At 33.9% G+C, this 13,071-nt stretch overlaps 1 protein-coding gene across 1 annotated transcript in view; it reads left to right on the top strand.

The window, feature by feature from the left end:
• The window catches only part of NETO1 (neuropilin and tolloid like 1), a gene marked incomplete at both ends in the record, with an annotated part of 67,513 nt that extends 65,198 nt beyond the window's left edge, over positions 1 to 2,315 (top strand). The window contains 2 exons of the mRNA XM_082044987.1: positions 541 to 1,099; positions 2,255 to 2,315. Coding sequence (XP_081901113.1) covers positions 541 to 1,099; positions 2,255 to 2,315 — 620 coding nt within the window. The remainder of the gene's footprint in view (positions 1 to 540; positions 1,100 to 2,254) is intronic.
• Positions 2,316 to 13,071: the final 10,756 nt, after the last annotated feature.

The following is a 13,071-nucleotide window of genomic DNA, read 5'->3' as shown; positions in this document are numbered from 1 at the left end:
CTCCTGGTTTACTTTTTTCCATCGATTACTGTCCACAGACCTGGCCAGCTTGTAAATATTAGGACTTCAATGAAATTCTCAATGCAAAAAATAATTTTTAAATCCTGTAGTCTTGCTCTTTTTTGGTCCTGACGTCCTAGTTGCATATATTTACTGGAAGAAAGGGACAGAAAAATAGTGAAGAGAGCACCTGTAACAATCTGGAGCTTTGGCAGTTCAGAGGTGAAGACAAAGCCATCTCCTTGTTATAGTGGTTGCTTTTTATAAAATATAAATATTGTTATTTCAACTAATTAAGCTTGTAGCATACCACTTACCAAGTGAATAGGCAGACAGAGGACCTGTGTGTTGTTTCATTGACTTCCCCAAATACCTGATTTCTTCTTGTTTTCTTTTTGCCAGTGAGATTGATTAAGTCAATTCAGACATGGACTAGGCTCAGCTTTGCAGTAAACTGTGAATCCACCATGATTGTTTTAATTCTTGAACTGCACTCTTCTTGAACTTATCATTGTGATTTTTTTTTCTCCCATCACACAGAAAAGAGAAAAGCTAACCTATTGGACCAACTTACCAACACCAGTGGGACTATCATTGGGGTGACTTCTTGCATTGTGATCATCCTCATCATTGTCTCTGTTATAGTACAGATCAAACAGCCTCGTAAAAAATTTGTCCAAAGGAAAACAGACTTTGATCAAACAGTGTTCCAGGAGGTGTTCGAGCCTCCTCATTATGAGTTATGCACTCTTAGAGGGACTGGGCCTACAGCTGACCTTGCTGATGTTGCAGATGACTTTGAAAATTATCATAAACTGCGGAGATCATCTTCAAAATGCATTCATGACCATCACTGTGGATCACAAGTGTCTAGCATTAAGGGCAGCCGTAGTAACCTCAGCACAAGAGATGCTTCTGTCTTGACAGAAATACAACCCCAGCCTGTAAAACCACTCATTCAGCCCATGAACAGGAGAAATATCCTTGTCATGAAGCATAGCTACTCACAAGATGCTGCAGATGCGTGTGAGATAGATGAAATTGAAGAGGTACCAACCACAAGTCACAGGCTGTCCAGACATGATAAAGCTGTTCAGCGGTCAGTATCAATAGATTTTTGATGAAGGCTATTGTCTAAGGACTTGATTTCCCAAACATATTCACTCTTTATTCAGTAAAAATGTATTTTCTTTCTTCTTTATTTATTGTTTAAACTTCTGTTTCCTGACAGCACATACCATTATATTATCTCTCTCTTCCTGTCTCTCATCTCTGCTCCAATTTCCTGAAGGATCCTGTACCTGAGTTTTACCTTTCTATTTTATATCTTTCTTTTTCTTTTACTATTTTACACATAACAACATGCATTCACACACAGATGATCAACAGAGAACAGGTACAAATTTTAAAAACCAAAGAAGATTTTGTGTGAATCTAGTTTTTCAAAGAACCACATACATGTGGTTTCCTTGTAACTGAGGTGGCCTTGTGTATCATCCACTGTTGTTCTAACATTTCTAAATCAATACATCAATAAGTAAAAATATATATGTATCCATTTCAATGCATGGCACAGTAATAAGAAACACAGTCCTATGGTAAGGAAACCCCATTTCTCATGAAAAATTATGTTTTATATAATGGATGACAATTTTTGCAAAACTTTACTGTATCTGTTCCATTATTAATCACAGTATCTTCACTTCCCATATTAACATACATATATATATTGATTAGAACATGAGGCAGTATACTGAATGGAGAATACTCATATATTTACATATAAGAATGTGGTCAAAATGAATCTTTATAATCAATAAAATGTTGAGCATGATATTTTTAATAAAAGAGCTATTTCTACCATATATTGCACTTTGAATTACTGAAAATATGAATGATTAAAAGTTTACAAGTAAAAGAAAAAGAAAACCAGAAACATTTATGAACCATTTATTTGAAAAAGAATACGGAAACTTTTTTATATATATTTGTGTTTTCTCTTGCATGCATTATATATGCACTTCTTGTGACTGTTTACATGCCATCCATATTTTATTTGCACATTAAGGTTTTTCTGTCTCTTAAAAAAATAAGTTATTTGATTATTTAAATCTAATTGCATGCCAATGTAAATTACTTCACTAATATTGATCAGATTATCAAGGTGAAGTGTTTATTAAGTATCTATATGCATATATTTCTTTTTTTCTATGCAAACATTATTATTTTGAATGAAATAGCCATAACATTCCAGGTTCTGCCTCATTGGGTCTCTAAGCAAACATGAGTCTGAGTACAACACAACTAGGGTCTAAGAGACAAACCTGAGGTAAGTAAACATACTTATACAACAATTAAATAATCTGTTGTTTTCCATTTTCTTTGTTATATTGCTAAAACGCATGTTAGTTCTCAAGTTATATGTCACCTTGTACGGAGACAATGAGGTTTGGATATTGAGAAAACTGAAACAGATGACCACTTCAGCATTGTAAATTAAGCAAAATCTATTAATACCTTAGTCTTGACAGCACTATAATAATTGCTTAGCTAAATAGAAACTTCACTCCAAACCTATTATAAAGACAGATGCTTTTCATGACCTTGGTGTTTCATTTATGTTTGTGGTTTTGTTTAGTTTTTTTTTTTTTTTTTTTTTTTTTTTAATGAAAATAAAATTCAGATTCCCAGCATGTGAAACAGTATGTAAAATGTGGCAACCTAAGCCAAGACAGGAAGATGTAGAACTGTTTTCAGTTCATTTTATTCATTCAACCTAGTGAAGTGTCAGGGGAAGGGTATGTGGTAGTACTGAGAAATTTAGAGATTCTGTAGTCCTAATGATAAAGTCTGCAAATTAAACTTCCTTTTTGGAGTTTTTTCCTAAGCTTTTCATTTTATGTAATTTATTATCAACACTTAATCTCAATACACACAATCTCAGGTGTTTACAATGAAGTTATAGATAGCTTCTTATCTGTCAATTTATATATGTATATGTGTATATGTATATAAACATAGATATGTGTATACACATGTTTATATGCCTATATATGTATGCAGCAATTTTACTGGGAGAGAATACATTAATGCTTTTATTGCTTCTAGACAGTTTAGGTAAATATTTGTCTGTATTTTTCCTCACAGAGAGAGCATATATTAACTTTGTTTTACTTTCAGACAACTCTTCATACAGTCATGCAAACTATGAATGGAAAAATCTATATTGTGTTATTTCAGCTGTCTGAGAGAGTGAACATGTTTCTAATTTCATTTCATTGCCTTTATCCAAACCTAAGAAGTACAGACATATCTTACTTCCTTAGTAAGATATTCCATTGCAGAATAATATATTTCTTTTGTAAGTTGTTTGCTGGACACCAAGTGCTTCTTAGTTTTTAAATACATTTGGAGATGTGATGCAAACCTGAAGAAGAAATTAGCTCCTAAGTGAGACTGTCCCTTTTAGTTTTTTTTCTTTTAAATCTTAGTTTTACTTCAGTTAACATGCTTTATGTCTATTAGTTACTTGTCCGTTGTGTGATATGTGGAAGATTTACATTGAACTTTTGTTATATGTGCGTTGTTTTCATTATATAGACTGCTTGAGAATAGTGCGCTCCTGGGTGATTTTGAACATGCTACAAAGAAATGTGAAACTATCATCCTTGGAAACACCAGCTAGAGGTTTTATGGACTCTCTGACCAGCTATTCTCATATCATGACAAAATTCAGCAAACAGTATTGAGTAAAATTACTAGAAGGCAATAAGTTTTTGGTTATTATGCTTATTGGTCATTTATCTTTTTCTCTTTTCTTTTTGTTGCAAGTTAAATTCCCAATTTCAGGAACAATTTATTGAAATCAGGTATTTAGCCATTCATAATCCCTTCAATAGAAATGTTTGTTGGATAAGCACCTAGCAATATGACTGAACTTGACATTGAGAAAATAATCTGCATGTATGTTACTGAATATTTGAGTTGGCAAATATCCCTTTATTAGATACATTGTAAAAAGCATGCATTCACAATTATTGCTGTAACTGTTCCATTTCTGTGTCATATGCTTGCTACTTGTAACTTTTTATATAAAGATACATAAAACAATGTATAATAATTTCTTACCTTGAGTTTAATGTCACTGTTTTCTTTTACCAAATTTACAAATCTTGTGTAATTTGGGCTATTAAGTTCAAAATGTAGCTTCTAGGAACTTGAAACCCATATACATCAAAGAATCAGCTGTCTCTCATCCCTCACTTATTGAAAATCAAAACACATCAATTTCTCAAGATTCAATTGAATTCATAACACATAAAGCTGATAACATAATTTCAGTTAAAAGGGTTGTCATAACCTTTGTTTTCAATTCTGTACTCTTTACTAAGTTTGCTTCAGTGTAGCAGAGTAGCAGATTTTTATCAGTTTTACAGATGTTATAGCTGGGCTCCCATTTTAGAGATACAGTTATAAACCAAAATGATATCCATAATTCAAGCTATAAACATTAATAACCAACACCAAAATCAAACCTGAGAGGTTAAGTTATTAATTAATTATTGTAGGCTGAAAAGCCATGATTATATAAAGTGAAAAACTCCTCATTTAAGAACTCGATAACCATGCATAAATTCATAGTTTCATTATCCATTTAAAGTGTTACCTTCCAAATTCTGTTTCAAAACAAATCCCAGTTCCTTCTCAAATATGTTGTGTCCTTCATGGCTATTAGGTTTTCCTGTATACAAAATTTGCTATTGATAGTTTTATTGAAAAAGTGGGAAGAATTCCATGGATCTTCCCAAAGTATAAATAAATGGGAAAAGAGAAACCTTGAAAGACTGATATAAAAAATAAGGTGATCTATATCAGCTATGTAAATATATAGTACATATTTTACATAATTATAAATACAGGAAATCTGATTTCTACAAAACAATTTCTACAAACATGATTTATAAATGACATGAGAAGAAGGGTTTCAAGTATTTTGCTTCTTTTTTTTTTTTTTTTTTTTTGTATACTATATTTGCACTGCATTTTGCAAAATTTCATTGTAGCTTGATTGGTTTGTTATTACATATTAGCTGCAAAACAGTCCTCCATCCTCTGAAGTCATTGAGCCATCTCTCAGTTACATGCATTTTTAGCATGCGCTAATAGTCCATTCATATACTTCATCTTTGTTTTTTCCTGAATCTTTCAATGCCCTATCTAATGATACTTTCTTAAGTATAGTATTTGCCACATCTATGCTTAAAATGGATGCATTTTGCATCCTTTACAAAATCAAGGGAGAATGAAAGACTTGCTGAAAGAAATGCATATACATGCACACACATTTATGTATATTTATAAATGTTTGCTGATGGAGATAGTGTATAAATAAATGTGTAAGGAGAAATCTAAATATGTGAATTTAACTTTGAATGAATTATATTGGAAAAATGCTGAAGCCTTGGATTTCAAAGTTGCTATATATTTAAGTGCCTAAATCCCACTGAAACATAGAGTGGATCTAGTCCCTCCTAGAGAAACACAGAATGAAATCCATTTTATTTTTCCAGTGAAGTGTTGACTGAGAGAACTTAACTGAGGAAGATATGGGTATTAATAATTATGTGGAAAGCACATCCCTGCTTTCTTAAAAGAACTCTAATTGCATTAGAGAAAGTGAATGAGAAACGTAAAAACCTGTGTAAATAGAACAGGTCAAGCAAAGTGAGAATGGTAATACTTACTTGATCTTGGAAACTCCTTTAGAAACAGGTTGTCTGATAGGTATATTCTTAAACAAAAACACCACTGAAAATGACAAAATATGTGTATATTGGGGAAACAGGGTTAAATTATAAAATTAGCTATTAAAAATAAACAACTATATTCAAACCCAGTTAAAATACTGTAATTGAAATAATGAACTTTTAGTAGTTATATTCTACATATAGTCAGTGTAAATAATAGCCTAGTCTGCTATACTGCAAACAATAAATATAACTTCTATTTGGTTTCATACAATAGTCGGATATCTTAATGTGATCTATAAAACTCAAAATATTAAAATAAAAGGGGTTGTTGCTGAAAGTAAATACTTTGCCTTTCCTATGAGTATTTTTTTGTTATTATGGACCCACTCTTTAAAAAATCAGAAAGCAGTTCATGCAAGCTAGTTCAAACAACTACATGTTTGCACAAGTTCAGTTATCTATAAAAAGAATACTCAAAACTGGTATTTGACCACATATTGTAACTGAAATTTAGCCTATTCTATTATACCTTTTCCACTTTATAGAAAGAAGGTTTGATGTCTTAAATTAACACAGCTATGTGTATTCTGCATAACAAGTTAGTAAATTCCTGTGGATTAGCTGAGCTGGTAGTGTTGGCTTCATGCATTTTGCCTCATGTTTACCTTAAACTAAAACTATGAATGGTAGTAACCAGACCATTTTGGTTTGACTCATGCAATGTGCGTGATGTATAACAATGTTGAAAGTATGCTTATTTCTCACATATTTTTTTGCAGATCAGCTTTTGTTATCACAATGCATTGCCGTATTTTTCACAGGTTTTTTTGGTTTTCTCTTTCTTCCATGAGTGTGGTGTTATGCATATACTTTTCAGATTATAGTGTAAACAATCACTTGCAACCATTTTTCTCTGCTTCAGGAAATACATCTTTTTCAGTTTGTGAAGTCTTCTCTGTAGCATCATTTAAAAATCTCAGGAAGTCCATTTTGTAAACCATCCCAGTGTAAACCTTTTTTGTCTTCTCAATTCTAAAAAGAAGGGGAAGCGGGGCCGAGGGGGAGGAAAGGTTCTGAGAAATGTTAGTACCTTATCCTTCTATTTTTCTCCATTTTTATGCAGGAGATATTCTCCTGAATCTAGGAATTATGTAAGCAACGGGAGGGAATAACTGAAAGTAGAAAGGTTTCCTCCTCAAAAGAAATTCCGAGCACCAAAAAAATACAAACCAAACCAAGTCAAAAAACACACAAAAAAATAAAAAGTCAGACAGAGAAATGCATGCTAATTAGAATAGTATGAAGGATTGTTGCTTCTATCCATTTAAAAATCAACACATACATTTAGGAAAGATGGATTCCTTAGCCACCAAACAAAAATGTACTGTCCCTATCCAACTCAGAAAAATAGCTTTAATAATTCTGCTTTATAAAACACTGTTCTGCAAACAATAATTTGGCCTTTTGAGTTTTCTTGTCTCTCCCTGCTACCACAAAGATATTTCAGCTGAAGGAGCATAGCTGAAGAGCTAAGTGAAATACAAATATGAAAACTGCACCACTCAAAACCTCAAAACTCTTTTTAACACAGAAGACTGTACTGATCTGCAAGTCTCTTGTCCTCACTCCTGACTCAATATTTGATGTGAAGTCCCAGACACATGGCACCGCTGCTCTTCCTCATGATTACCTTAGCATCATTTGTCTTTACTCTTTGATGATCATTTCACATCTTTATCACTGCTACCTTTGATTTCTGTCCAAAGGGAGTTTATTTCTGTTCCCTTCTCTCCTCCAAATCCATTGAAAATGCTGAAATCTTACCAGCTCACTGACCTTGTATTACACTTTTATCTACCTGGCTCTTTCCCATCTATCACTTCAGAGCCAACTTAACCTTACCTTGCCTATAAACAGCAAAATGAATACATGTGATCACAGCATATCTTAATTACCTTTAACGTATGCAACACAGAAAAAGCTATAAAGATGATTTGGGATGGACTGGGATGGGTTTATTAGGGATACTGGATTTGTATTTTAATGACTCGGCATCAGTGTTTTCTGGTCTGTCTACCATGGTCATACTTCGATGTGCTGCAATGAGAAACTCACATCCACCCCTTGTCTTCTCCTAATGATAACAGCACCATTGTCAAACCAAGTTTTGTTTCAAGTGCTACCATGTTTCCTCCTATGCTGTATTTGTATTATTATATCCCTCCACACAACATAAATCACCATCCTAGCTTCTTTCACATGCCTATTAAAACACATTTGAGCTGTGTTGTCTGGCAAACACCTGCCAGTGGTGTGGCAGAGCTCTCACCAACAAGATGAGAACATCAGCTATCAGGAGTAGCAGGAGTTGCTGCTTCCCTCCATTTTCTTTCCCAAGAAAAGGAGTCACACTGATCTGCAATCTCCCAGCAAAGTCACTATAGGAAAAAAGGGAAGCTGCTATCCCCTTCAAGCAACAAACCATAACTAGGAGAGACAATATAAGCAACCCATGATAAAAACCAGAAGGAATAAGATTGCTCAGATTTCATTACCAAGGTAACAGGTCTGACGAATACCATGCAGCAGCATTGCATCTCTCCATTCTCAAATAAAGGAAGACTGAAGTGCAATCCTTCTTTATCCCAGGGAGCAGGATACCGCAACTATGAGTACAAATTCTCTTTGGGGCTCTGGAAGGACTTGACATCCACCTGCATAAGTGTATAGGCAGATGAGGACTTACTGAGCCTATAGAGACAGTCTTGTGTGGCCACATGTAGTAGACAGCTCTGCAACATCTACTGAATTAGCCCTTTTCAATTTACCATTCTGCAGTCTGTCCTCCTCAGCTCCAGTGAAAGACACAGTAAACACTCTCAACTATTTCTAAAATGGTGGTTTAATCAGAAAGAAATTACTTGGCATATAATTTAGTTGGATGTGAAAGGCATCTGTGGCAGTTGCTGCAGCTGTTAAACAAAAAAAAAGAAATCAAACCAAAACAAAGCAGCTTTTGCACAAATCCTAAATACATATATTTGGTTCAATGAACCACTCAGCTGCATCAACTGCATCAGTAAATTAAGACCTCTCCCACATGAGGTTTTGCTAATAAAAGTGGAGGGCCATGTAATATACTCTATTCACAACAACCCTCTATATACTGATTTCTCCAGAGTTCAGTGAAAATTTTAATTAGGAAAAATCATTATGCTGAAAATGAATGGCTTTCACTGTCTTTAGTGAGGCACATAATATAATTTACATTAGTGAAGGAGAGCTTCATTCCTTATTTCTTGTTTAGTGCTAGAGGAGTTTTCAACATCAGTGAAAATAGGTGAGCTGCTCTTTCCCTTTGTCTGACAAATAAGTGATTCAAAGTAGACTCTATACTTAGCTGACCCATGTAAGTCAGTAAAACAAAGGAAAATAGTGCCAGAAATCTAAAGTAAGCATATTTTCCTGATGATCAATGCAGTAATAATATTTTTAACAGTAAAAAGACTAGCAGCTGAACACTTGGTTACTATACAAACCCAACCCTAACCCCCATTTTTGTAACAAATTTCTTATTATCATAAAGTGGAGTTCAGCTGAGGAATACAAACAATTTTATATTTGTATACCAGCTTCAAATTATAAATCTTACATTTAAAAATCTATAACAAGGAGCTAGCATCCTTTATTTTGGAACAGATATTTTAAATACAATTGATTTTGCTGGCCAGAAAGAATTATTTTCTTCTTTCTTTTCAGGGACAAGTCTCTGCATTTTTAATTTTACTTGCCAAATGGAAGAAACTTTAAATTCCTTTCTAACTTTTTCACTCCAGCATTCTACTGACTGTTTTGTTGTAGAAAACATCCATGGGGTGGTTTTGTTTGATATTCTGAGTATATCTGGCACCTCTTTAGTAATGAAACAGTACATTACAGCTTTGCCTGCAGGAGGAATTTCGTCAACTGTTATGTAAATTGCATGGCAAAGATCCAGGCCCAGAGACTTGTCTTGTCATTTGAGAATAACTTTAGTGACATGAAGGATCTTGTTAACATTTAGTGTGTTGGTGGAAAGTCTACACCAGTCTAGGTGAATATTGAGCATTAGTTAGTTATTAATAACACAAATCTTAAATTATTATAAATAATATGAATATGACATCTCCATTTATTAATATCATCATCACATTGGTAATTGAAAAAAGATGTGATATTAACATGGAATATTTTCAGTTCACAGCAGAGGAAAACAAAGATAATGTGACATTATTATTATTTATGCTAGGGTTTTCAGAACTATGATTCTTCTCCTTAAATTCAGCTAGAATTCTTAGTTTTACTCCTCCTACCCCTTTTGTAACTCAGACTTTGTACTCTGTAAATGTCTATTGGGCGAACATCTCTTTTGTACTTCAGTAGCTTATCTTGGTGGGGAACCAAAAGGAAAAAAAAAAAAAATTGCTGTTATAACATATAATACACAGCTTTTTTAAAAAAAGTCTATTGGATATTCTTAGAGTCTAACTGAATCACTTCATGTGCTCTGGAAAACTATTAGATCCAAGTTGCATAAAAATAAAAATAGGAAAGTACTCTGAAAGCTCTGCATGGTTTTAGTTCTCTGAGATTTTATGATTCAACTAGCTTTGATAAAAAGGCAAAAATCTTAACAGGCATAAACTTTTATGGAAAATTCAACAGGAACATAAACTTTATGTAGCATAAAGTTTTAAACACACATTTGTTTGGAATATATGTAGAAAAGAAAGGGAATATTCAGGAACTTTTCTAATTGTTTGAGAAAATGAATGATTCTTCTATCTCAGAACTAATCAAACAGACTTTGCACAGGCTCCTTTCTGTATAATCTGTGCATCATGATGAACAAAACATTTAAATAGAAGGTAAAAAATGCAATCTTTCAGAAGCAACAGTAGTAGAACATGGTGGGGAAAATGTTTAGAAGTATGGTGTGATTTTGAATCTGGTAAATATAATACTACCCTGAAATACTGCAAAACTTACCATCTTATTTTCATTTCCTTACTATAAGGCATATGGTTTCAATCTGCTACATAGCAAGAGGGTAAGATCCAATGAAGTCACTAGGAAACTTTTTTTCTTACTGATGCTCTTGTTTAGTTCCTGAATCTGGATCTTGTCATTCAGTCTGTGAGGGTGAGCTCACCACATTCCGTTGACTATGACAATAAATGAGCTAATTATTCAAGGATGATGTCTTTTGTGACAGACTTGTTGTCATTTTTGTTAGCACTGCAAATCCCACCTGCAGCTGTGATGGTAGTAACAGAAGTTAGTGGGTGATGGAGAGCTTGTTCTAGATAAGCCTTAACTATATATTTATATTGTCTGTGTCTATCTTCATATTTTAGCAGTCAAAGTAGAAAAAGTAGGGTAGCTAATTCAATTTAAAATACATTCTATCATTCTGGTTTGATTTACTTTAGCATTCTTGAAAATTGTTCATTGATAAACACCTATTTGAATTATTTTTTGTTGAACACCATGGCTCAAATGACATTTAACTTGAGCATGAAGCCCTGTATTCCCCTGTCTACCTACCCTTCCTTCTCCACTCCCTTTCCTTCCTCCCCGCCCCCACCATTTATTAACATTTTAAAGCTCTCAAAGCCTCTCAGGAACTGTTCTCCAGTTTGGATCTGACTTTTGTCAGTGTTGAGTACCAGCTGGGTCAAAAAAAAGAAGAAAATCTCTGCATATGAAGACTACTGATGTATTTTCTCAATGTGAAGAACAACCTGAGTGTTATAGACACATGGATACTTTTGTTGTTAGGGGAGAAACAAAACCTCAAGTTCCAACTAGCAAAGTTTATACCATAGTTGTATTTTCACCATGTGAAAACAGTCATTATCCTCTTTATCAAAGTACATACAAGAGAAAGTGGAAAGCAAAGGAGGATTCTAAGGAAGAAAACATCTAAAACGTCAACAGTGGTAAGTAAATGAATCATTGTACACTTGTGTGTAAAATTAATGTACAGAATACCACAGAGTGGAGCCACTTCTCTTCCTTTTGGACAATTTTCAAGCCCTCTAATGAGTTTGTGGGGTTTGTTTTCAGACAGAAATCAGGCTAACATTTTAGTTATGTTTGCTTCATCTAGTTCTAAGAATTATGAACTCTCTGCTTTCATATATACTTTTGAAAACTGTTCACCAAGCAGTTCCAACACCTTCCTCTGCTCTGTGTATTCTATAGGTCATTTGGAAACAGGAACTATGTTATGGAACTCCTGTTGAGCCTAGCAAAAACAATGTATAGCCAGGGCATTTAGCCAGTACTGTAATCATAGTACATTGCTTGAAGGGGAAAAATGCAATGAATTAATATAAGGTCACACTGGAGGACCAAATCCACAGAAACCTAGAAAAGGAACTTTTAGTGAAAAGGCAGGGCTGAGTTATTTCTGAGGATCTTGAATTTTTCCTATTTAAAAGGAAAGGTCAAAGATCTGAAGTGATAACAAGCTTGGTGAAGAAGAAAGCGGGAACAAAATCATAAGCCAGATTTTTTTTTTCTTTCATGATAATATTGATGCCTATCTCTAAATCTACTCTTGGGTCATGTATTGTTTGGTGAGAATTCTGTGCTGATACAGGTATTCCATCATAACATGTAATGCTGATGCTTATGCAAGCTTCCCCCACATATACTATTGAAGTTTCATAAAATTCATAAATCAAATAAACACGGTATGAGATTATTACAGCATTTTGTCTTTCCTGTTTTCAACAGGAAATACATTCTAGATTAGAAGTTTGCAGGAAGCTCAAGTTTGAACAGAAGTTATGCATATAGTAGAGTTTAATGCAGACTAATTTGTAGAAATGTGGTGCATATGTTGACATATGCAATCAATTTTCTAATATGGCATGCTTTCTGTCACTTAGTATGCATGTCTCCCAGGTACCTGGATACTCCATCATGAATACAAGAGCTTACAGGTCCCCAGACAGCAATAAGCAGTCATCAGATTGTTGAAAACTGCAGATGTGTCCAAGGTGATGCTGCAAGTATTTGAACTGATATTGCACAAAGAAGTTGGACAGAGAAATATAAAGGAAGACTTTCATCCATTTCCAGAACATTTCATGCTTGGCATTACAAAATGTATTTCAATTGCTATGATGATGAATAAAAATTAAAAAGATTTATCAGTTTGCTTTCTGAAGATGATGGTAGCATCTTATTCTGGGAGGGGAAAAGATGTCACTAAAATGTCATGATACTTAGAAAACACCTGTTCTACCAGATCATGGCTAAAGAAACTCCA

This window comes from Streptopelia decaocto (genome assembly GCF_964273445.1).
Source record: "Streptopelia decaocto genome assembly, chromosome: 2".
NCBI classification, from domain to species: Eukaryota; Metazoa; Chordata; class Aves; order Columbiformes; family Columbidae; genus Streptopelia; species Streptopelia decaocto.
Note: the sequence above shows the minus strand (reverse complement) of the source record. Positions and strands in the feature narration are given on the sequence as shown.